Genomic DNA, 26,038 nt, shown 5'->3' on the forward strand with positions numbered 1-26,038 from the left:
CATAGAGTTTGCTGCACCTTAAAGGGACTCTATAGTCACCCAGACCACTTCAGCTCAATAAAGTGGTCTGTGTGCTATGCCTCTCAGGTTTTAACCCTTCACATGTAAACATAGCAGTTTCAGAAAAAACTGCTATGTTTACATAGTAGGGTTAATCCAACCTCTAGTGGCTGTCTTCCTGACAGCCGCTAGAGGCGCTTCTGCGACACTGGATGCGAAATTCGCATCCAGTGTGCAGAACGCCCATAGGAAAGCATTGAGAAATGCCTTCCTGTGGTCTGTTAGAATGCGCATGCAGCTATTACCGCGCATGCGCATTCCACTCCACACGGGAGCTGACGTCGGCGGGGGAGGATGAGGAGAGGTCACCAGGGCCGAGGGAGTCCGGCGCTGGATTAAGGTAAGCTGCTGAAGGGGTTTTAAACCCTTTAGCCCAGTGGGAGGGTCCCCCAAGGATTATATAATGTCAGGAAAACGAGTTTGTTTTCCTGACACTATAGTGATCCTTTAAAGCGGCACGGTCATGGCCGAATCCCGTTTTTTTTTTAACCCCCCTCCCGCCTTCACTACATCCAATTGACCCCCTAGTCACCCCCAAATGCCCCTAAGCCCCCCATATTACCTATTTTGAATCTTTATTTTCTGCCCCGATCTATATTCAGGGCGCTGCCATCTTTGTGTGGGTAGGTGAAGTCCCTGTGGGACACGTCATCTGCCCACACTCGATAGACTGTGAGATTCCCGCACATGCCCTGTTAAACACTTGGACATGCGAACGGGAATTTCATCTATTCATTCATTCATCAGACAGACGAATGAATGAATAGAAAAAAATCAGACGAACAAACTAACACTGTATCAGTGTTCGTTTGTTCATTCAGTTTATTACAAGGAGGGAGCTACCGGCAAATAGCTCCCTCCATATAATATGTACAGATAGAAGAGGCAGGGAGCAGTGCTCCCCGCCACTTCATAAGCCCCCCAGGTCCCCCCCTCACTCTATGGGGGTCAATATGACCCCCATAATAGCATAAGGGAGATTAGAATCTCCCCAATGCCCCTACTCGCTATACCGCGAGTAGGGGCATGTCCACTAAACAGTGAGCAGCCTGTGGCTGCTCACTGTAAAAAAAGCAAAAACCTACTATCCGGCCCCCACCCCTGCGCGGCGGGTCGGGGCCATAAAGATAATGAGGGTGGAGGACCTACTGTCCTCCCCCCCGGCCCCCACCCCTGCGCGGTGGGTGGGGGCCATAAATTACAATGGGGAGGGGGGAAACCACCTGTCGTCTTCAGCCCCACCCTTGAGCGGTGGATGGGGGCCCTAAAGATGAGAGGGGAGGACCTACTGTGTAAAATGACAAAGAGCACTCTGATTGGCTTAAACCAGCCAATCAGAGTGTTCTTAGCCTAATTGCAGGGCGGTGCAAGGCTTTATAAGCCTTCCCCCGCGTTGCAGAGCTCAGTCTGCGCGGAGCCCTCCATGGGTGAAGATGGATTCATTTTTTAAGCGTCAGGTTTTTTCTTTTTCGGCAGGATTTTTTTTTGGCGCTCAGGTTTTTTATTTTATTTTAAATTCGACGGGTATGATGGCTTTTTATTTGGCCTTTGGGGCTGAAAAATTAAGATTTTAGAAAAAAGACGACGTCAAATGGTAAGTTGAATTTTTCTTTACAGATTAGTTATTTTATTCCCCCCTCACTATCTTTAGGGTAAGGGGGGTAGGTAGGGGATAGTTTTATTTGGGTGGGTGGGGGGGGGGTGACTAGGGGCTTGGGACCCCTAGTCACCTTGATTGGGGGGTAGGGGGATTTTTATTTAAGGCCGGGGGGGAGGACAGTAGGTCACCCCCACCATTCTTATATAGGGCCCCCACCCACCGCTCAGGGGTGGGGGCTGGGGGAGGACAGTAGGCCCCCCCTTATCCTTATTTAGGGCCCCCACCCGCCGCGCAGGGGTGGGGGCGGGGAGTGGGCAATAGGTCCCACCCATTGTGATTTATAGCCCCCACCGCGCAGAGGTGGGGGCAGGACTGTAGGGGTGGGGCCAATAGGTTTTTTTTTGTTTTGTTTTTCTACAGTGAGCAGCCACAGGCTGCTCACTGCTTACTAGACATGCCCCTACTCTCGGTATAGCGAGTAGGGGCATATTATTTACTAATACTAAGTAATCTTTACTTAGTATTAGTACATTTGGCTGTAAGACCAATTTAGGTCTTTCAGCCTTTTAGTAGATAGCTCCCTAATACCGTGGGAATTAGGGAGTTATCTACTAAGCGGCTGCAAGATGCAGCCACAACAATGAATAGGATCAGAGTTTCATTCATTCGAATGAAATTCCGATCCGAACAAAGTCCCGAATTGCGTTCTAACACGAATGGAGAAACTGTTAGAACGCAATTCGGCAGTTTTGCCGGCGTTCTGTCTAAGTGACAGGAAGCATCGTGGGAACAGGTAGGAAAGCTAAGGATCATGGGAAAATTGCTGTGACCACCAGAAACGAAGCACACTTTGCTCCTCCGCTGGTCACTGCGTAGGAAACCTCCAGAAGAGAAATAGTCCCTACTTTTTCTTAAGTTTTAAAGAAAACTATAGCAGATAGGAAGAAAAGAAGAACAGATCCTGAGAAAGGGAGAGAAGAGGAATCGATTGGGGAAAGGTAAGTTCGGCATGACAGTGCCGCTTTAAGTTCTACACCTATTTTAATGTGTTCCATTTTTCTCTCCCTAACTTAAAAGAAAACCATCACTGGATTTAAACAGTATTCCGAGTTTAAAACAAAAGTACTTACGGAGGCATTACACCTTTTGGGAGACCAAGCTCATTGAAAGAAACAGGTGACTGCTGGGATGGCAACATAGAGCTGAGGAAGGCAGCAGGACTGTGACAAGAACTAGGACCTCTTCCAGTTGGTGAAGGAGATGGACTGTATGTAGGTGATGGAGCAGATACAGGAAGTGGTGGAGGAGGCGGTGGTAGTGGAAATGAATCCTGAACACAATAATTTGCTGTTGGACTCATGACTGGTGGTGGAGGCGGTGGTGGAGATGATGATGTTGGTGACCAATACTGTTCCCCATCATTGGGAAAGGATTGAGAGAAAGGTGGCACTGGAACCCTGCCAAATTGCTTTTGAGGTGTTGATGGTGACATTGGAGATGGTAGACTAGATGTTGATGATCCAGAAGATGGCGTCACATACCCAGGGGTAGCACTTACGTTCTGGGCAGCTATGAACTGTTTAGGCCGAGCATAATTGAAGGAGCTTGATGGCTGCATTGCAGGAGAATTGTGGGAGTTGAGGACACTCATTTGTACAGGAGAAGTGATGAACTGACTGGCCTCCAGTTCCTGGAAGGAAGGTGGAGGAGGAAATGATGGAGATGGTGGTGTATTTTGCAGGACACTGGCTTGTTGGTTCCAGACACCAGATTCCTTCTCTTGATGTATCTGATTCTGCAATTGCTGTATTGTCTGAAGATCCCTGATTAAAACAAGTGAAAAAGCAGTTATTAAGGTTGTTGAACAGAAAACATATGCACAAAGAGCATTCATTTATAATGCATGTACAGCTTTCATCTGGATAATATATTTAGTTAAAAACTAAAGCAGCAGCTTAAATAATTCTATAACTTTAGAAACGTTATATTTAAAACAGACACGAAAATACATTCAAGGTTCTGTACAATGAATTAGCCAAAGTACACATAAAACGTTATTTATTTATTTTTGTACTTTAAGACTGCAGATATATGTCCAGCAAACCATTGCTGATTAACCTTCTAAAATCGATTATAGTGCACGAAACATTGATAATTTATATACCATGTCATACTTTGTTAATATGTCTACAAACCACCTCTTTTGATAGATATTTTGGCAGAGTAAGTGGGGAAGTACTGCAAGATACATTTTATGGTAGCTTGTAATTTAATTCTTTGAGGACTCTCAGTGAAGATGTAAAAACAAACAATTTATATTCCCCCCCCCCCCCCACCTCCCCCCCGCCCCCCACCTCCCCCCCGCCCCCCTAGGTTTCCTGCAGCAAAATAATCTTTAGAACAAAGTAATTAGAAATCAATAAATGGGATTTAATTCAGATCACCTCTATTAGTTCTTACTGAAGATGCCATCAGATGAGATTCTCTGAAAGCTTGTGCGTTCAGAAAAGGGACTCCAGCTCAGATATAAAGACACTCCATGATAAAGGACAAAGATCTCCAAAAATACAACAACTCAATGTTGTGGTTCTGGTGTCTATAGTCAGTCCCTGCAGGCTGGGCAATGAAAACGCTGCCTAGTAACACCTCAAGTAGCATTTACTCCAATGACCACTAGAGGAACTTTCTAGTCCAGTGCTGCAGCACCTACATTTAGCATCCTCACGTCCTGCATGGAGCTGCTGAACTCTCCCCATTGAGATGCATTTTTTTCAAGGCATTTCTAGGAGGAGATGCTGAATGGCGCAACACAGAGTTTGATGCACATGTGCAGTAGCCTCCTATTACTTTTCTATATATGAAGGCATTGGATTGGCTGAGATCATCAAGCCAACAGTGGCAAGACCAGCGCAACTAGGGAATAAAGGTCAATTGAAATGCTTTTTACTTTATAGAGAGGGGACTGTCACCTAAACAGTCACTCCGGCACACTAGTGTTCATAATACATGTCTGTATTCTTAACACTATATAGTGTTCCTGTAAGACTGTTTTTAAAAAAACATTTTTTGTAAATTTACTGCTCAGATAAATCGACTGCAGTCTGAATTTTTCACATTCCATTTATAAACACACATAATTAAAGAGACAATTTTCCCCATATGTTTGGGGCTTACCACCCTCCCCTCCAGAAAAAGAATCTTTGTGTTTCTAAACTGCTGTAAATAAAGATTCTCCCCACATAAAAGCTGCTGGGGCGCTGACTCAAGTGCCCCTATGGACGAGCCTCTACTAATAGTGACTGTCAGAGTGGTTGAGCCAAGAGATAGCTGTTGCAATGCAATCGTCTTTAACGGCTCTTGCCATCAGACAAGCTTGGATTCATTATAATGGTAATTATAGCCAAGTCAATTTTAGGGCAACGATAAAAATATCAGGATTCCATGGAGAGCAACTGTGTTTTTGTGTAGTCCCGCATAGGAGCACACCCAGAATCACTCTAAACTTATTTTATACCCCCAAAAATTCAGGCTCTTGAAACACATCCCAAAATACCCTATACACAGGGTAGTCACAAAAGTTTCCAAGAAGCACTTGTAACCAGCACACATGCAGGCCCAAGAGAACATAACACAAACACAGCCACTAGAACCGCTAAAAGTATGGATTTTTCCAAGATATCGCAAAAGAGAACAGAAAATAGCTTTACAGTAAAGAAAAATAAAAAACAAAATAATATTCATCTGCACCGGGCTCTATTTTATTACAACAGGAGTGCAAGTATTTGGACATTTATATATAAATGGGGAAGTTGAGGACTCTAGCTATGTGTACTGTAATGCACTGTACTGTAATGTATTCATCTGTTGTGTTTTTTTGTTTGTTTGTTTGGGGAGGGGGGAGGGGGGGGGTTCTAATACAATACTATATATATATATATATATATTTTTTTTTTGTATTAGAACCCCCCCCCTTCCCCAAACAAACAAACAAACACAACAGATGAATACTGCTCAGTACACATAGCTAGAGTCCTCAACTTGCAACAGTAATGTAGCTGGTGCTCATTGATTTTAGTGAGCGCATCATGGGTTTCACAAACAAAATACAAGTAATAGTTTTTACTATTTTGACTGGTGATTATTCAAGTGATCTTTAAAAAAAATAAAACAATAAAACCCTGGAATGTTTCTTATTCTAGATTTATTAAGAATTGGATGCTGGTAAAAAGCTAGTAAAACTAAGTGATACACAGAAAATCCTTAAAAGGTAGTGTGACTTCTAATTTGCTTCTTGACAGCCCACACTTTTATTACAGCAAGAACAAGCCACGGAACCGATGCCCATTTCCCTCTTTTTTCTTGCTTTATCATCTATCCAAAGGAAATGAAGTTAATGTTTGTTTAAAAAGAACCAGCTGTAGATACAGTTTCTTTGCAAGTATGAGACTGCAGAAAATATTCAGCCAACTCTTCGGCAGACTGACAGGGTTATTTCTGAATTATTGGGAATACAGAAAAATGTTAAAGTAAATTTCAAAATTTAGACTACTATAGCAGAAATGGAAAAAAATGACTGCTCTGGTTTCAGTTTGGCTAATTTCGGCCCACTTTGAATTCCTGTCAGTTGACACTTTAGTAAATAACATTTTATGAAAATCTACACCATGCTTTCCTTTTCACACCTACTGGAAAGCATATTAACTGCTGTAAAGGCAGTGTGCAGCTTTGATGTAATTCTGAACTCTTGCATGTCCTCCGAATCATCAAGCAGGCAACCGGGTTTTTAAAGAAGAGGTAGAGTATGCCTGAGAATTCTGTGCCCAAAGGCACTTAATATATAATTTTGTGTGACCAACAGCATTTAATGTTGCCTGATCACTCACCATGCTGTATGATGATACGGTAGGATTCACATAACTGATAACCATTGGATACTTATGTGCGTATATGATTCCTTTAGGTAGCTGTGTGCACCCACATGATGGATAGGGCAATGCATAGTTTAATAACAATTATTTTTTTTATGATTGATGCACTACTAGGAGATATTCTCCCTCTTATGACATATATAAACTTCTCTGGCTCTACAATATTTTACGAGGCAGAACATAGTGTTAACTATGGGCTACAGAGCTGCTTTCTGCTACATAGCACATCATAATGTATGTCTTCTTTGACTTGCAACATACCAGAGAGGAAATTAGGAATGCAATAAAACCAGATGGGAGATGGAAGAGTAATGCAATGTACTGTATCCCAGTTAGTTATGGTAGTCTCTCTCACAAATTTCAAAGTGGCTAAAATAATATGAAGAAAACAATTATCTGGAGCAGCTGATTGTGCCATCCAGCGTGAGTGCAGTGGTTCTGTCATTTTAAATGTAAAACATTGTAGTTTTTAATGGCATGTGACTCGGAATCCCCTACATGAAAGCATTGATTCAATGTTTTACTATGGAGAAGCTTGGATACACATGTGGCACTTGCCATGCATGTACATAAGGTCCCCAATGATCCTCCACAAGGAGCCATGGAATGGACCATCACGGAGGTGGCCATGACTTCTCTCTGTGATGTTGCCTCCTCTGTACTATTGCCTTTACCCATTTTGATACCTCAAGGGGATCTTGACTAAATCGATTTTGTTTGAAATTCGGTGTTCAGAACAGATAGATTGATAGAAAGACAGACAGACGTTCCACAAATCCACTATTCTACAATTCTTAAAAGCCGATCAGGGATTTATAAATTTAATATATGCAGAACCTACAACCAGGTCGAGCAATGTGAGACAGTGTAGACTAAAATATCTGCATTGCCATGCTTCGCCATCCATGACCTAGAACAGGAGTTGTCAACCTTCGGCACTCCAGATGTTGCGAACTACTGTTCCCCTGATGCTTTGCCAAAGGTTGCCTACCCCTGAAGTAGAATATGCCACATATATTAGTGACATCAACCTTTTTTTAAATAGTTTGAGTTATGCAACACCTCATAAGTACAATAGCAGAAAGTTGTATGGACTGAATTTTTCCCTTCAATTCTACACTACAACAAATGAAGTATAATTGCCATACTCCCTCCCACCCCCCAATCTTTTGGAACATTAACGAATAATGTATATATCGGGCAGAGCACATGTGTAGATTTAATGTGCTCTGGTTTGCTAGTCATTTTGTTTATCTGGAGACTGGCACTTGAAATGTGATGTATGAAATGTGAGTGTAAGGAAGGGGCTTTCTACATTTTCTTACTAGGAAACTTGCTTTTTCAGCTTGCTCCCTGCAGTACAGAAGTGACGGATTTCATGAACGTATTACTGGTTGGGAGAAGTACCACTGGGGTTGGTAGACATATTTACGGTCCATTGCTGGGAGTCTTTCTATTTTATATCCCCATTTTGCAGCATCTTTACATTTCCAGATGTGGAGATGTTTGTGGCTGATTTATAGTTTTGAACCCTACTGTAATTAGTTCATATTTTCCATTTTTCTGATTTTTTTTTTGTCTACATATATTTTCAAACATGTAACAAGACTCAACAGCTTGATTCCTGCTGTTTTCATGCACACACACATCTGACTGCTTTTGCAAACAGGAAATAATCAATTTTTCTATATGTGCAATGCACCAACTATAATAATAGATGGAATAATGTTGGATGCAATTTAATTAGGTAACAAAGAGTATTGTCTGCTCACACTGCTCTAGGTATGTTTTGATACATCTATTTCAAAGAGTATCCTGGGAACAACGGATTTTCCCACCTATGTCAATGGTACTCATTTTATTGACCTTAGAAAGATGAAAGACAGAGGAAACTCTGCGGGGAATCCAGAGATTCTGAGGTTTGACGGGACAACAAAAAGTGGCACTGTATAAACTATGAATTGTCATACATTAAATTGGCAATTATTTTAGGATATACACATAACTACACAGAACCGTACAAGCTTTATAAAATGAGATAAGCTTTATCCCCCCCCCCTCAAAAAAGATGTATGATAAATGAAATTGGACAGCACCTTTGACTTCTAAGCAAACCACAACCACATGAAACAAGAATTTAAAAAAATTACAATTAAAGAAAACAAACAAAAAAAATAATAAAAACCTTATCTGGCACACAAGCTCATCCAACAAGCTCTATGCATGTTGGTGTGTTTTACTCAGCACACACTGTTATTCATTACAACGGGCTGGATGTTGTCCATAAAAGCAGCAGAGAACACGCTGAGCCAGATGTGAAATGTCGCCTTAGGACCTGGATGTATCTGAACCCATCCGGAACTGGATGTTAAAAACAAAATAAATGTGTACAAACTATTCAAATTATAGCAGATCAAGCTCCTACTGGTAAACTGTTTAATGAATTCATGTCCATAGGACCTCAGAGTCCAACTTCTAGATATGGAACTGACCTGCAACTCCTCAGTAGTGCTGGGACACTGGTCCAGACACCTTACTGCAATAAAAATTTTGAGCAAACATTTAATTGTAAGCACCATCCCACTGATCCATTTGCATTTTCTGCCACGACCTACTGATAACGTGCTGTGCGATGATGCCCTGATTATTCTAGAGAAACATTTCCACAATCTGCAGTTCAGTTCTGCTCCTTAGAAACCTAAAGCTAGGACTGAATTGTTACTTACTCTATCAGTACTCGTAAAAAGTACAAACAAAACGTGAACTTTAAAGATTAATTTTGCTGGCATCCTTTCCAGGGAAGATGTAAATTGATCATAGTGCAATTTTATTCAATGTTCCACTATGAGAAAAATTGAAACCTGAATCTCTGATCAATTTTTTATTTTATCCATATGGGTTCCCAAGAGTGCTAACCCTTCACCAGCTAAATGATTATTCGGATCAATAATAATAGGTATTCAGTGACTAAGGGGATTATTCACTAAACAGCATGTGTATGATATCCAGTAATTGCATCCTCAATCATCCTAAACAATGACAGATTGGAAATAGTATTGTCCAAAAAGTTACACTCTGCCATTGGTGGCCAATTGGTGGTTGCACATCTGTTACAGGACTGCAACACGCTGTTGCCATGCATGTTGTAGCTGTAAGACTGGCAAAGTATGATGAGAATTGTAGTTGCACAATATTGGAGGATCTACTTTCTGGACACCCCTGCTGGCAAAGCAGTGTGGGAGTTTAGCAGAATTGTGAGAGATGCCAGCTTAAAAACAACAATGATCTAGGTTTTAAAATGTGCTTAATAAATATATTTGAGTGTTTTTAAAATGCATGCTTTTTAAGAAATGTGATTAATTCAATTTCTCTTTGCAGTAATTCAGTTTTGGATTGCTGTGGTATGCAGTTTCTCTCCTTTGAGTGAGCGATTTTGGAATTCTCTTAATTACATTCTATGTGCTGTGTAAGTGACCTGCCCTGATCAACACGGTTTGACATGCTAAACCACATGTTCCAAAGAAAGAAAGAAAGAAAAAGAGAGAGAAAACCTGGTAATGAGTGCTTCATTTTAAAGTTTATTTTATATATATTTCATATTGGGGCTTTAAAATAAAACTAAACGAAGAATCTGTTCCCTATAAAATAAAAAAGTGATGTAAATCCTTCTGTTTACGTGCTCGCTCTGCTATAGTGTCAACAGCTGCGGCGACACACAGAATAGGAAAAAGCAGCTTGGTAGAGGAAAGCCTAGTGACAAACAGAGCTTAGTGACATAGTGACAGTGACATTATCCTTTCATAACAACACTAAACATCATGCCCAAATAATTACAAATCTTTATCCTACAAACTGAGCAACACCCCTTGATATACATATGTTGAACATCTGTGTCACTGAACATCATGATCATGCAAAAAAATCCAGAGAACAGCAGGGATGGCCAAACCTGTAGCTCTCCAGCTGCTGCTAAGCAAATCTCCCATATTGGTGTTTTGCAAAGCATGATGTGAACTGTAGTCTGGGGAGCTATATATTAGTTGCTACTGCTCCACCTCCTACAGGATTGTCTACATGGCCCCCCCAAAACTGATGTAGACCCACAACCCCCATAACACTTTTCCAGCTTGGCGTCCACCCCTGACTAGAAAAGCTGAATTCTTTAGTGAGAAATGGGAGTACTGTAATATTATGGGTTTGGTTTTGCACAGGTAGTGATTGCACAGAGATGAAAGGCCTTGCGCTTACATTCTTTAGAAAAAATACCTGAATGTCAGCGTTCCTTATTGCATGCCCAGCAGAGAAGCCTTATTCTTCGTAGTGTAATTAAAAAGTCAAGAGACATGATGGAAAACGAGAGTCTGCAAAGCTCAGAGGAGGAGAGCTATTATATTTCTTTCAACAAACGACCACAGAGGTAATCATCAAAGAATTCCAGTGAAGTTATAATTATATCACAGGTTAATACACGACTCGAATATGCATTACGACAAATTTACTCATACTGGCTGGGCATTTAATGCCGAGATACCTAAATAGTCAGTGTCAAACTCCAGCACAGGAATGGGCGTACTGCCTGGATAGCTGACAGAAGTGTAATATACAGCAAAATACTAAAAGGCAGTCGTATAAAGAAATGATAATGGCACTGGCAAGGCAGTTATAAAGAATTTTAACACAGAGGTATATAAATAACAGTAATATGGAAACATAACCAAGATTCCAGTAATAGTGCAGAGAGAAGACAGCCCCTGTTCAAGCCTGTTTGTTAGAAAACACTCATTGCTATGTGACAACTACATGCACTCCCACGGTCTGACTTCCCCCTCATCATTCTACATATCCCTGTGCTTGACACGATTCTATAGCAAGGTTCTAGAACAGGCATAGGCAACCTTCGGCACTCCAGATGTTTTGGACTATACCTCCCCTGATGCTTTATCAGCATTATGAGTGTAAGAGCATTATGGGGGATGTGGTCCACAACATCTGGAGTGCCAAAGGTTGCCTATCCCTGTTCTAGAATATACAGCACTGTAGTGGCAGTAGCAGTAGCAAAGAGTAACTGTGCTCCTCTCTATCATCGAAGTATCGAATATAGCATAAGTGACTTGGGTGGTCGCACATCCTTCATTCAAATTGGCTTTCACTTTTCCTTATAGCCACATCATGGCGAGTTATTTCAAATGACCATTTCCCTGAGACTGGAGCTGTTTAACAATGGCCTTCCATCTGATTTTAGACTATAGCTACCACAATCTTTATGGGAACAGAACTGCCACCTTTAACAGTTATACTTGGTTTTACCTTGCTTCTTAATATGACTCAAATATTAGCAAGTTCAAATCACAGAATCAATAAATAATTCCTGCAGAGAACATGTAAAGAATGAAATAGCTGTGAATAGACTTGGAAAACAGAAATAGAACATTTCCTCAAGAACCTTTTAGTGTAGTGAAGTAGATCAGTATTAGGAAACCTATATCCATGTTTCTCTTATTATACACAAACACACATTTATCAGGGGACTCCAATAAATTAAGTGCACTTTCTGACCACCTTTCAGTCTGGGTAGAACATGAATGGGGGACCTGTATGGTTTTTAAGGAATTTATTCCAAGCAGGTATTAATTTGTTTTTTTTTACTGCCAATACCGTTTTTGAGATTTGGAATCCCTAATATAGCAGAGTAATACATTTGACAGAGATCACATTCACCCAAGGGCGATAAAGTCTAAATGTGTTCAAACCACTGAGATAACAGCTACAACACAGTATACAAAAAAAAAAGTTCAAATAACAAAACATAGCAAATTCAAATCTTTGGAAAGCTAAGGGCAACATATCCAACAATCCAAAAGAAATTTAGTCTCAACCCCCAGGTGGGAGACTTCTGGGGCAACCTCATAATAGATGTAATATTTATGGAGCCCAAATTATGTATCATCAGGTGGTACAAAATTGCCTGAGAAAAGGTGTGATGGAAAGAAGGTAAAAAAAATGAAGTCAGATAATCTGTAGTCATAGGCAGCGAACATGGTTTAAAACAAGACAATCAGAATATATAAATATCAATTTGAATGTGATCCGACAAGACTGTACGAATGTTGTTTACATGGATATCACCTAATGTAGTTTGGTTTTCCCATCAGCCCATGTAAAATCTGGAGAGAATGGCCACAATCTTTTAGTTAATTTCAAATTTGAGCAACTCATATTAAAAAAAACAAAAAAAAATATAAACAGCTGGTGTATACATAAGGTACATTTTACTTATTTTATTTTAATTGAGGCAGTGTCTAAAACCTACTGCAGTGTGATGATTCAGCAACACAAATTAGCAGAATATATTAGAATGACTTTATTAAAAATAATCAATTAACGAGATTCAGAATACATCACAGACATAGCCAACACATGACTGGGCTAGACATGTTGATGTATCTGTGATGAGTAACACCTGATTGAGAATAGAAGAGATTTGACTTTTGCGAGCCTGAATATTAAATCTTATTGACACTTCACACCTGCTCCAATTCTGATGTCACAAATTAAACGAAATGAATCATGTTGTTTGTGAAGGGGACAGCACTCTCTTTTATGATGTGAAGCTGTCATAGAACTAATAGCAAAAAAAAATCTAATTAAAATTAAAAACAGAAAATGAAGGAAAATATTTCAAATAAAATAATATTAATTTAAAAATAAATAAATCCAACTTGACTTACACCTCCACATCTTACCATGATTTATATATGTTTTATAGCACTGAGATTTTTGTTCTGTCCAAAATGGTTTACACCAACAGAGCTGGCAATTATTAGTATTTTGTATTCTTGTCAAAGTAATACTCTTATACTGCTCCCCGGTGTGCTTTCCTATCATGTTACATTAAATCTACAAATGCACAGAGCTATAAGAGTTTCTACCACACTCAGATTTGGAGACCTTGTGCATTATATAAAATAAACAATAAATACAAATGGTGCATATTTTGTTGTACTAAATGACTAGAAACTGCTAGAATGATTCTAACTGCCTGTCAATGAACACAGAATGCATTTAGAGTAAAATAGAACTTACTATACCATATAAATCTCAGGAAAACCGTAACTTTCCCCTAAACCTCCTTTGTTATATATATCCAGCCTTGGGTTGCTGTGTGGCATGTTTCCATTGGTATGCAGCTTACGTAAACAGTATGAGTGTGGAGAATCTGGCTCTAATTCATGGCTGTTACATCACGCTACTTTATTAGGAAAACTTTATTAAATCCCACAATTTGTTCGACTTGTTTAATTCTCCAGTTCTGGATATTTCTTAAAGTGTTAGTTAGGAAACAGGAACCAAAGGACACAGTAGGATTTGAAACCCCACCCACAACAATATCTAGAATAGTGGAAGGCAACATTCGTCAATCCAGATATTGTGGACTAGATCTCCCCTGATGCTTTGCCAGCGTAATAACTGGAGTAGCCTTATGGGAGATGTAGGCCAAAGCATCTGATATTTTCACTTTGTTGAAAGTATTTTTCCAACATTTTCAACAAAGTGGTTTGCACAGCCTTTCTCTAAGCAGAAGCAAAGTAAGAGAATATTTTGTAACCAAAAAGCAAGCTCGCTTTTCCTCCCCTCCAATTGAGTGCTTTCACATTTGCGTGCCACCAGATTTATCAAAGACACAGTGTTGGAAATATTAAGTCCGCCAGTGGCTGAATGAATAAATCTGCTTGTTCACCAATTGAAGAAGAAGATTTATCTTTTACCCAGAAGTAGTTTTAATATAGCAGGTTCAAACACATAACGTTATAGTGTGTCAGCTGGCTAGGGATTGTGTTCTGCCATTTGGAAAATAATGTTGTAAAAGTTTTCCTCTTTTTATTTATATATAATTTACAAAGTGATCATGGACAACACATGGAAAGCTATTTTTTTCCAGGTACGACCTAGAGAACATGTGCAATGAAACATTAAAAGGAACTGTGGCAACTTTTAGGATGGGAGGCAGATGTTTCAAGGGTCTGTATACTAATGGCGGATTTCCTGAAAGGTTATGCCACATGTGAAGCCCTACAAGAAGAAAAAGCCGGTTGACTCACTTCCTCTATGCAATGTGGAAAGGAACCTAAGAGACTGAGGGTTGATTGGAGACTAGAGGGTAGAGACAGATTTAGTGAGCATACAGCTTAGATAGTGGTGTTTTCCCACAGTGGTTATGACTCAAGCAAGAAAGGTTAGAGGATGAAACATCTGGATTCTAGAATTAGCCATTTTAGTTCTAACATATCACAGTGATGGGTACACTGGAGAATGATGAAATATACTGTGCTTTACGCTCACTATAGTTAAGTTGTCACACAGATGCATGTCCTATGCCTTTATGGTCGACAGAGATGGACAAATGTAGACCTCCAGATGATATAGAACTAAACATCCCAAGGTGCTTTCCCAGCTTTAATGCAAAAACAAATAAGAAATATAGTTATACTGTATCTGTGATCTGCCTTTGGGTGCCCTTGGTATATGACATTTTGATTTTGGGGGATTTTGGCAGAATTCATTTCTAAACAAGAAGCAGGCCAATGTTTAGTTAAAGAACGTTCAGATCCAAATTAAGTAGGGGCTGAATAATATTAAGTATTACAAAGAACTTACAAAGTGCTGGTTCAGGAAATTAGCAGACTGTTTACCAGTGCTTTTAGCCATTTCCAGCACACAATGGGGTTTGGTTCAATTTAACTGGATACATAAGCAAACAATTATGAAAGGGAATCCCAGCAATGAGGCTCTTCCACACAAATCAAGCATGTTTGCCACATCCGTTCTTGTAATTGGACTGAAGGAAAGTCCTTAAATGATCCCCAAGTGAGATTAGTTATCTTTTACAGCTGCACATGATGACAAGTTAATGTTGGAAACACAATGCTTTGGAAGTTTCTCTAACAGTGTTGTATTAAAATGTATACATAATATTAATTTTTTTATGTACGTAACCCTATTTTAGTAATTTGTGTTTTAAGATAATTCACTAAACTCTGAATTGAACAGATTTAAATGCCTAATAACAAATTCAAGCTAAAGTGGCAGATTTCAAAGGATCCCCGACTAAAGGGACACTGTAGTCACCCAGACCACTTCAGCTCACTGAAGTGGTCTGGGTAATGTGCCCCTATTGCACTTAATGCTGCAATGTAAATATTGCAGTTCCAGAGAACTGCAATGTTTACATTGCAGCTCTAAGTCTGACCTCTGTGACTGTCTACCAGAGAGCCACTGGGGGCGCTTCCGGAATCGAAACGGACCTCTGGTCTGTTATCTGACGCTGGACATCCTCACTCTCTGCATGAGGACCTCCAGCATCAGATTTTACCCATACAAAAAGCATTGAATAATGCTTTCCTATGAGGAGGTCTAATGCGCTGCAGCCATTGCCGCACATGCACATTAGGTCTCCCTAGCCGGCTGACGTGCGCGGGGGGAGGGGAGGGGGGTGGGAGGGAAAGCATGTAAGCCAGGTAAGTGGCTGAAGGGCCACTTAAACATGACAACCACTTGTCATGTTCTCCCTGCGGGAGAGTGGGCAGGGGGGTGGGGGGGAGAGGGGATGGTGGGGTGAGCGGGAACCTATTAAACCTGTAATGCTTTGTTTTCCTGGCACTATAGGATCCCTTAAGTTATTGTCATAGCTTGATTACGTCAGCCTCAGTTTGGCTTTTTGCATTTTAGTTGATAACCTATTTAGTGTTATCTATTTTGCATACAGCATTAGTAGTATATGCATAAATCTTCTCATATATAAAATGCAGTGCACAAATAAAGTATTAATGTTAAGCCATTATTACACAGCATACAATAATCCTTCCATGATCAAAAGAGTTAGGAGAGCTAAAATGTGTACTTGCTCTGAAGTAAATTAGAATTCATAAAAATGTTCTGTTTGACTTGAAACTATGTCACTATAACTAGTTAGTAAAAATAGGTTTTGTTTTTGTTACCCCTCAGTGCAGTATAAACAGTATCTCACACAAATGTTGGATTTTAAAACAAGTAAATTAAGTATGTATTTTGGCGGCAGTGTCACTTTTTCATTTTGATACTAGGTAATCAGAAAAATAAATAAAAAAAAAGAAGAAGATAGAATTAGCCAAAGACATGGTTATTAGCAACAAGGACAGTGTAAGTTCTAAAAATGGACCACACAGAAGAATGTTTTATCTCCATTCTGATGACATTATTGCATTAGGAATCAGAGGCAACACATCTGTTAAAATGAGCTCCAGTGGAAAATATTCAGGATGTCACCTATCTCATGCACTTTGACAGTAATTACACCAGAAAGTTTTTCCAAATCTATACAATACCCAGTGAATACACATGTAGTCAGAAAAAAACTGTCGGTTGCAAAATTTTGAATGTTTAACCCCTACATGACTTGCAAGGACCATCTTGTTTAAGTGCTCTATAGGTTTTCCCTATTCATCTTGAAATGTTTTATTATTAGAGGTCCTGATATAATTTCCCTACAACACATTTCCCAACAATGGGAGCTATTGAGACAAGGCAGGCTACAAGGGGAACAGCAGTTATGAGACATGGGCGGCACTAATGAAAGGTGAGCAAGTCCTGAAAGGTGGCAGACCCAACATGATAGGGGACATGCAAGCCTAGTTTACCTTACTGACTGACCAGCCCCACTAAGGGGTACTCATGTGCTGTGTCACGGGCTTAGTGACGTGTAGTGTGAGCGTGACTATCGATGGGCTGATGCTGAACTTTCTGAAGACATTTCCCATGTCCAAAATGCGGATCACTAAGAAACAAACCCAGGACAACATAGGAATATCTGGAGGTTAGATACTGATAGCTATTATGGACCAGTTCTAAATTACTTGTCCACCTACTTCCCACAGCTCGATGTTAGTGTCCATCAAATTCTGACTTGACCAATAAAGTAAACCTGTTATGGAAAGACAATCTCTTTTAATAAAGATTTCATTATGTAATCAATATATATTATTTGCCCTAAATTCAAATGAAATACAGGCATTTCCCAGTTTCCGTACTCCCGCTTTAGGTTTTATTGCCTTTACGAACGCTCCACGGACCTACCGCCATTTTATTTTGCTGCCATTTTGTGCCAGCGCTCCGTGGATAAGGACCGAGAAGCAGAGTTTGTGGCCAGGAGAAGAGGGTGTAAGGTAAGTAACAATGATGGTGATCGGAAGGAGGGGAATGCTGTGCTATGCTGCTCCCCTCCTGCTGCTGTTGTAGCGTGGCCGAGCGGACTGCAGTCTGCCATGAAGTGCTCACTGAGAGAGCAATTCCTCTCAGACCGGGTACTGTACCATGGTGAGCAGGTACAGGATAGGAGGGGGGAGAGACGCCTGAAAGGAGGGGAGGGAGGAGACGCACATGGGCAGGTACAGGAGGGGAGAAGGAAGAGACACATAGGCAGGTACAGGAAGGGAGGGGGGAGAGAAACATGGACAGGTACAGCAGAGGAGCGAGTAGAGACACATGGACTGGAAGGGAAGGGGGGAGATGAGATACATGGATGGGACTCAGAGAGGGGAAAGAGACACATGCAGGGGGTAATGAGATACTAGGAGGGGGAAGGAGACACCTGTAGTGGTCTGGGAGGGGTTAAGGAGACATCTGGAGGGGCTGGGTGAGGGGGGTAATGAGACACTGGGAGGGGGAATGAGACACCTGGAGGGCATGAGGGGTGGGGGGTAATGAGGGGGAATGAGAGACCTGGAGGGACTGAGAGGGGGTAATGATACACTGGGAGGGGGAATGAGACACATGGAGCATCTCAAAACGAACCAGAAACAAGTGCAACATGTCATTGAGGAATTAGATGACGGATGATGATTTGATAAAGATTTTAATATGGTATGTCTTCCTTTAATGTTCCTACAACATATATGTATTTGCTATGCTTTCATCTTGTATTTGTACTTCATAATTAAGGTTTTCAATGGAAATTTTTTTTGGTCAGGAACGGAACCCATATTTATTACATTGCGGTCTATGGGAAATTAGTTCTCACTTTATGAACTCTCACTTTATGAATTAAGCTTCGGAACCAATTAGTTTGTAATGTTGGGAACTACCTGTATTGCATTTCTTTAGAACTTGAGTTAATAATTACTCAATTGTGCCTGTCATGATGCTGTGTCTATGGGTATAACACTAGCTGTACCTTCCTATCTCCCACAGCCATTTAGTGTGCACAATAGATAGATTCGATTGCATGTTGTTTAAATTGCTCATACGTTAAGTGGACAAACATATCTGGTCTTACAAATAGATTCCTACTGTAATTTAATAGATCTATGAAGTTGTGATTAAAAAAGCCCATTCTCAAATTAATATAGGTGATCAAAGGTAGTCAAAGAACAGCAACAACATGGCAGATATTAATAATTAACATTTATCTTTTTGTTTAGTAAAATATCCTCATTGATTAACCATGTTTAAACAGCAAGCTTGCAATATGTTCATATGCCAGGAGCTTACAGCCAAAACCTTAAAATTGCAGGAAGAGAACAGGCTCAAGTTTAACCATATGTGGATTTGTTAATTAATACACTATATTAGTTCTTAATGACTCTAAACAGATGGATTTATTTATTAAACAGGCAACTGTGGACAAGTGTGTAAGTAACTATTATACTATATAATTGAAGGTAATAATGATTGAACTTGGAAAAATAGCAGATGTGGGTTTATTTTTACATTAGATATTTTTTTACTAGCATTTATAATCCCTTTATCAGTTCTTTACAATTCCCATTTTAATGAATAAACCTCTCTATTTTTCTCCATTTAGGGCCATCCCTCTAGAATGTAAGCTCATTGAGCAGGGCCCTCCACCTCTCTGTTCCTGTACATCCAGTTGTCTGGTTACAATTGCATGTCTGTTAGTCCACCCATTGTACAGCGCTACGGAATCTGATGGCGTTATATAAATAATAAAATAATAATAATGAAAACACTATGCTTAATTATGTTATGGGGTTTCTTTTTGCTGGTATCTCATTAACAATATTCCCTTTAACTCTAATAAGAATAATTCTTGCTATTTAACTAATGTCCACTAACAGAATCCAACCCAGTGTGAGCTTCTGCATTTACGGAGTATTCTGTGTGACAGAAAAAACAGTGATGCATGTCATCAATATAGACTGGAGGACTAAATAAACATGACAATATATGTCAAATGGACACTAAGCAACAAAACCACCACATCTTAAAGAAGTGGTTTGTTCCAAAGACCTTTATTTCGCAAAATGTAAGACTAAAGCAGTACAATCGTATAAAGCATGCATCATGCATGCATTTTTGGCGTCAGCTGTGGTCCGGTCTGATGTCAACGTTTAGAAATCAAAAGGTCTAGAGAATGCCAGCAACTTTTAGGAAGATGAGAGCAAACTGCAGGCTACTGAACATTTGACTTGCTCATATTTTTTATTAAAAGCCCGGCTTCGATAGCTTTTTCTCTCCTCAAATGCAAGCAGGCATAAGGGATTTAAAAAAAGAATATTTTTTTAGCATCAACTGCAAACTGAAGGCAAAGGATTAACCACAAGATTGCAAAGCAGGAAGTATTAAAATGCAGTTTTAATGACAGATAATGACGGGTCATTACTTAAATATCTTCTTTGCTTAACTCTTATTTATTTTAACAATCCCTTTTCTCCTTTTAAGGGATAAACATTACCAAGCTACATGTGTTGCAATAAAGGCCAAATACACACGCCAAACAAATTTCTTGCTAATGAAAAGCCCTCTGTCCAACTGGAAGGTTAATCCCGTGATGAAATACAAGTTAAAATATGAATGCCATGTAAATCAACTTTCATAGACTATGTATCTGTATAGAGACCAACCTGCAACATGGTCAATTTTGGAAAATATCACCAATTTGTTTCTATTTTTTCCATGCATTTTTTTCTTTACTTTGCATGTCTTATTTTAAAACGGCTCTGTCAACCCTCAATCTAACATGAGTATTTCATAAAGATACATTTTTTAATGAAATACTCACATACTCAAAAAGCTCTGTCTATGAGAATCCTGTGGTCTCACTAGGTCCTCCATACACCTTGTTGTAATCTTGCACATGTGCGATAGTACAGTACAGACATCGGCTCCGGTAGATGACATGCCAGGATGTAAACAGGACTTGCTGGAAAAGGCCAGACTACAAGGATACACAGAGCTTATCGCAACGCCCAAGAGCTCAATACACCACATAGTCTTCAAAACAACCCATGTAGCATCATCTCCAAACTTGCATTTTGACTTATGCCTTTTATGCACTTCATTTAATTGCAAAAACAATTTCAGGTCATATACATGGGAACGTGTTAAATATTAAGCTAGAAAAAGAAGTAAACATAAGCTATATGAGGCTTACAAAGCAGAATGGCTCCTTTTATACTCTACAGACAGGTAAGAACATATCCGTTTTTTTGTGAATTGAGTCTGTGAGATTATGACACTTTCCATAAAAACAATAGATTATTTTAATCTGAGTGAGATTTCTAGAATGCAAAATGAGTATATAAAAAGGGTGTGGTGATTAAGAAATAATCACACCCTGAAGGTGTTAGATGACATAATTTGTTTGATAGCGAATAAGTTATAGCCTTTGTATTTCACCATTACCTCACCCTTGTTTTTTTTCCCATTTTATTTTAATGCATAAGCCCGAATAATAATACATAATTAAAATTAGTTTTGTCCATAATCAGCAATGCTGGGTGATGAATAATATGATTCAAAGAACCAAAAGGATTATAATTCAAGAGCAGTTTCTAAAATATCTGCTATGTGTCACTGTGGGATGCTTTGGGTTTAAAAGTATCCATGGTTCATGTCTAAATTTCTGAAATATACAGGTTATGCATCAAATATCCAAAGCCGAATTTTGAAACTCCACCTTGAGATTTATAAATGATGACCAACAATAAATGTGCAAATTTAATTAAATCACCAGAGAGTTTTAAGAACACACCACAACTTTAATAATGCTTAGCTATTCACAACCTGATAGAGTTTCACTACAAGACCAGAGAAAACACACAGCACCAGATCATAAACGCACCCTACTTCAAGAGTGTGCGTGACGTAGTTGTGGTGGTGAAAGGGTTAAAGATCACTATTTGTCTGCACTAGACTGGATATAATGATAAAATCCCCCTTACCACCACCACCCACACTTAATAATAATAATAGAAATATTACTATTTTAACGCTACCACCACCAAAACAATTTATAAATGGGGTGCCTTGGTCCCCCGGATAACTTAATAATAAAAACCCACTAAATGTAACAGCAAAATACTAATTAGTCTCTTCAGGTAACGTGATTCTTTACCAGACAAAGGCAGAACTTAATAAAGGAATATTTGTTGTAAGCAAAAAATAGTCACAGTGCATACAAAAAAATAGATGATAAACAAATGATTTACACTAACAACAGATAAACACAAAGGGGAATTAATAACATAAGTCCTAATCACTTACTCAGCTTTTCAAAGTAAAACTGCTGCCCCAGGGGGTCTCTGGTAAGAAAGATGGTGACTCACTTAGAATTAGATTCTAGCCCCTCGAGCAAGTACAATGCACACTTCAGTATCATTAAAGATATACCCTGTGGATTACCATGCCCCATCCAGAGATGGAGTTAAGGTGTATCTATAGAGACAATAAGTGACCACCCCCTTGTGTCCTAGACCCACATCAATCCAAATAAAAAAAAAACTTTTCCTTCTATCTCATCTTTTGTACTTGCCACATAAATAATAATTGCTTTTATGATTTTGTTACCATTTCTCCCTTCCATAGATATGTAACACTTCTTACTTGTGACCCAATATAGCAGACATCACAATCCCTTCCCCTATGGTTAAGTTAGGCCAATCATGTTTGGGCTTGTTTAGAAGATGGCGTTTGTCACATTCCAAATATAACAAACATGAGGCTTAATATTAATGTTTCTTTGTTTTGGATATGATACTGGAACACAAGGCTTGTTTTTTTTCTGTTTTCTTGAAAGCTAATGATCATTAACATATCAGAGAAATCCACTCAACAATTAAAAAGGTAGAGGCCATATGGCTGAAGTCAGCTAGTTTACATTGGATCTAGACTTCCAGGCCACATATGTGTGACTTCTCACACCTTACAGAGCCTTAGATTATTTAAGGAATCAACCATATGCAAATCATCTGCCCCCTTTCACATTGCTATGCAATTCACCCTACCTCTTCAGTCATCCTTGCAACCAAGTGGCTAATTCATATCTGCACTATATAAATTACATTAAATGGCAATATTCTATAGTGCAACAATGAATTATGCATCCTTGGCATGACACACCACAGTTCCTACATGACAACATTTTGCAAATAATAATAATGTTACTAGACCAAAGTATGGCGAGGAGTCCCAGAAGGACAAAATTTCACTTAAAAGATCGGTCCATTTAGGTCATAGGCTATGCATCTGCATAAAAAATGAAAAAAATGTGACAAAAAGTGACGTTTCTGCTTATTTGGATATTTGTCATGCCATTCTGTGGGAATATATTCTCAGAGCTGGTAGTTTCTGAATTTAGGTGCACTGTGCCCATTCCTGGTATGAATTTGTATGTCTAGAAGTGAGTGTTGTGTACTCTCTGTCTTAGCCATGCCTTTAGCAGGGGGTGGGTTGCAGAAGATCATGGTCCTTATTTAGTGTTAAACTCCTTAAGAACTGTGACTTTAGGCACTATATCCAAATCATTGATATTGCATTTTTATAGTGACCACAGTGTCCCTTTAATTTTGAATATTCTAGATTAAACTGTTCATCACTATGTAAGCAACACTTCATACATGGCAGAACATGACAGGATCTTAAATATTTACATAACTAAAATAAAACACCACAAGCCTGAAACAGAGAATAGTAGTTCTACAAAAACAATGGGCAATCTACCGAACCTGAAATGGACATACTTGGGTCTTTTGACGATGTCCACCAGAAGACATACAGATATTGCAAAGAACGGTTAAGCAATTATTAACTTTTGTGTAAATAAATAAAAATACATCTAACGTACAACTTTATCTTTTGCTAAAATTGTTAAAGAGGATCTAATTTCTTGAAGGTTGTGCATACACAAACACACACATTACATAGGCTTCAAGTATTGAAGCTATATTATAATGGTTCGCTTATTCTAGATCTCTCTTACTGAAATAAAGGGTTAATATGAACCATCCAAAGTTTACCATTATTTAGTTTAAAAGGATCTACAACCACAGCGAGGTCTGCTTATATTTTCACACATACTGAAGCAACACTCATTTGGGAAATGTTCAACAGATCCTACTCCTGAATTATACATACTTATCTTGATGGGGGGGGGGGGTTTCTCTGACTGCATTATATCATGGTATTCTTTTCACAATATATTGGAAAGCTGACTTTTACCATGATGTCAGCAATACACAGAAAATACACACCGAAAATACAGGAAACACTCAAGGAGTTGTTCACGGATTATTCAAGGTTCTTCCTTGAACCCATTTCACCATTAAGTCTGGCCAAATTCTCCCCACACGCCATTACTTCTAGTAGCAAGCCGTTTGTTGCAGGAGGCTTCTGTGTCATGAGGTGACAAAAAGCAAAATGGTGGAAGCACAATTGCCTGTTGGAAGCCAGGTGTAATTGTTTTGTTGGCAGCATCCAAGGGCCAAACAACATTTTGGTACAATGTCATAACTATAAAGTAATTTTTAAACATAGCTGGTTCCCAGACTACTGTGTAAACCAGGGCCTATCGATTTATACAGCTAAAACTCAGTGACATTCAATGATATGTGCACTTAATGTAACATGGCTGGAAAATGGGCCGAGGACAATCTAGTTTAGTTGGGCTTGTACTAAACCCATTGAATTCATTATATTTAACGACATCTTAAGTTCACTTGCAAGAAATATGCTATCCAAAAAAAGACACCAAAACGCTTGTCAATTTTTACTTTAAAAAACAAAAAACTTAAAACTTCATCTCATAGGGCCAATATACAGTAAAGAGTCTGAATGGTTTCTTTTTTTTGTTCTCAGTACTTTGCTCTATTCCTCTATAAAAAGTAACATTCTGGGAAGTATTTGAAAATTTTAGACATTCCTAAGCGATTAACACCTCCGTTATAAATGGAATGAAGTTCATCTTGATTCAGACTCTCTTTTAGTTTGTTTCATATTAAAGACTACTCGGAGACTTCTTAAACTAGCAAAAGAAGTGAAAGAAACTGTGCTCTGCTGATACAAATACTCATCAATGTGTCATTCCGTGTCATTTTACAGCCAGGATACAAACATAAAACATTTTCTTTCAGACACATTATCTTTAAAAGGGCACAATGATGAGCAAACAGCTTTTATTTTGGAACCATAAAAGGTAGTGTCATAAGCTATACAAAGCTTCAGTATCCACATACAAAATCGTATTAGTATAGGTCAGAACTGGAGATTTGGCACTTTGGCAAAGGAGTCCAAGTTTTTTTTTTTTTTTTTGCAAAGATGATAAAAAAATAAAATAAAAAGGTTCTACTATGAGCTCACAAGGTGAAAGACAAATCGCAACATTTAAATGCAGGGAAACCTTGTTTTGACAGCAGAAGAGAGCATGTAGGTTCAACTTTTCTTCCCTTTCATCCAATAAATGGCTCTGAAACAATACAAATCCAGCTTCCATTATTCATCTACAGAGCACGGATTAAACCATGCACAATGCAGCGCTCTATCTTTGCCCTTTAAAGGGATTCTGTAGTGAAAGGAATACAAATCTGTATTCCTTACACTATAGTTCCCACTTCCCTCCCCCCAGCATGGAAAGGGTTAAAAAAAAAATCTTTTAACACTTACCAAATTCCAGCACTGATTTCCTTCGACACTGGGTTGGTGCTGCGCTTCCTCCAATGTCATCCATCATGACGGGTGATGGGGGGCCTATTGCGCATGCATGGCGAGCGAATAAGGCCCCTCTGCATGGCGAGCGCATAAGGCCCTCTCATAGTAAAGTGTTGCTTCAATGTTTTTCTATGGAGATTGTGGATCTGGATTGAGGACTGGATGTCCTCATTTCTCTAAAACTGCAATGATTTACATTGCACGGTTAAAAGGGACATTGACACTTCACCTGGACCACTTCAATGAGATGATGTGGGCCTATATAGTGTCCCTTTAACCATCATTCAAGGTTGTCATATGGCTTTAGAAATTGATTATCAGGACCTCACTCTCACACTCACCTACCTCGTGCTCCAACGCTGCGTCTCTCTCTCACTCCAAGAGGATGCCATGGCAGAGCGCGACCGCCCCCAAACGGCACGGTTGGCTCAACCACCCACGCCGACTGCTTATGTTCATGCGAACGCCGCTTTCT

General features: G+C 39.3%; 1 protein-coding gene across 3 annotated transcripts in view; it reads right to left on the minus strand.

Annotated features, from left to right (window-relative positions):
• Positions 1 to 26,038, minus strand: part of PALLD (palladin, cytoskeletal associated protein) — a 359,849-nt gene that overhangs the window by 57,985 nt on the left and 275,826 nt on the right. For all 3 annotated transcript variants that reach the window (XM_063458193.1, XM_063458192.1, XM_063458194.1), the window contains one exon: positions 2,791 to 3,483. In XM_063458193.1, coding sequence (XP_063314263.1) covers positions 2,791 to 3,483 — 693 coding nt within the window. The remainder of the gene's footprint in view (positions 1 to 2,790; positions 3,484 to 26,038) is intronic.

The sequence above is a fragment of the Pelobates fuscus genome, chromosome 6 (assembly GCF_036172605.1).
Source record: "Pelobates fuscus isolate aPelFus1 chromosome 6, aPelFus1.pri, whole genome shotgun sequence".
Classification (NCBI taxonomy): Eukaryota; Metazoa; Chordata; class Amphibia; order Anura; family Pelobatidae; genus Pelobates; species Pelobates fuscus.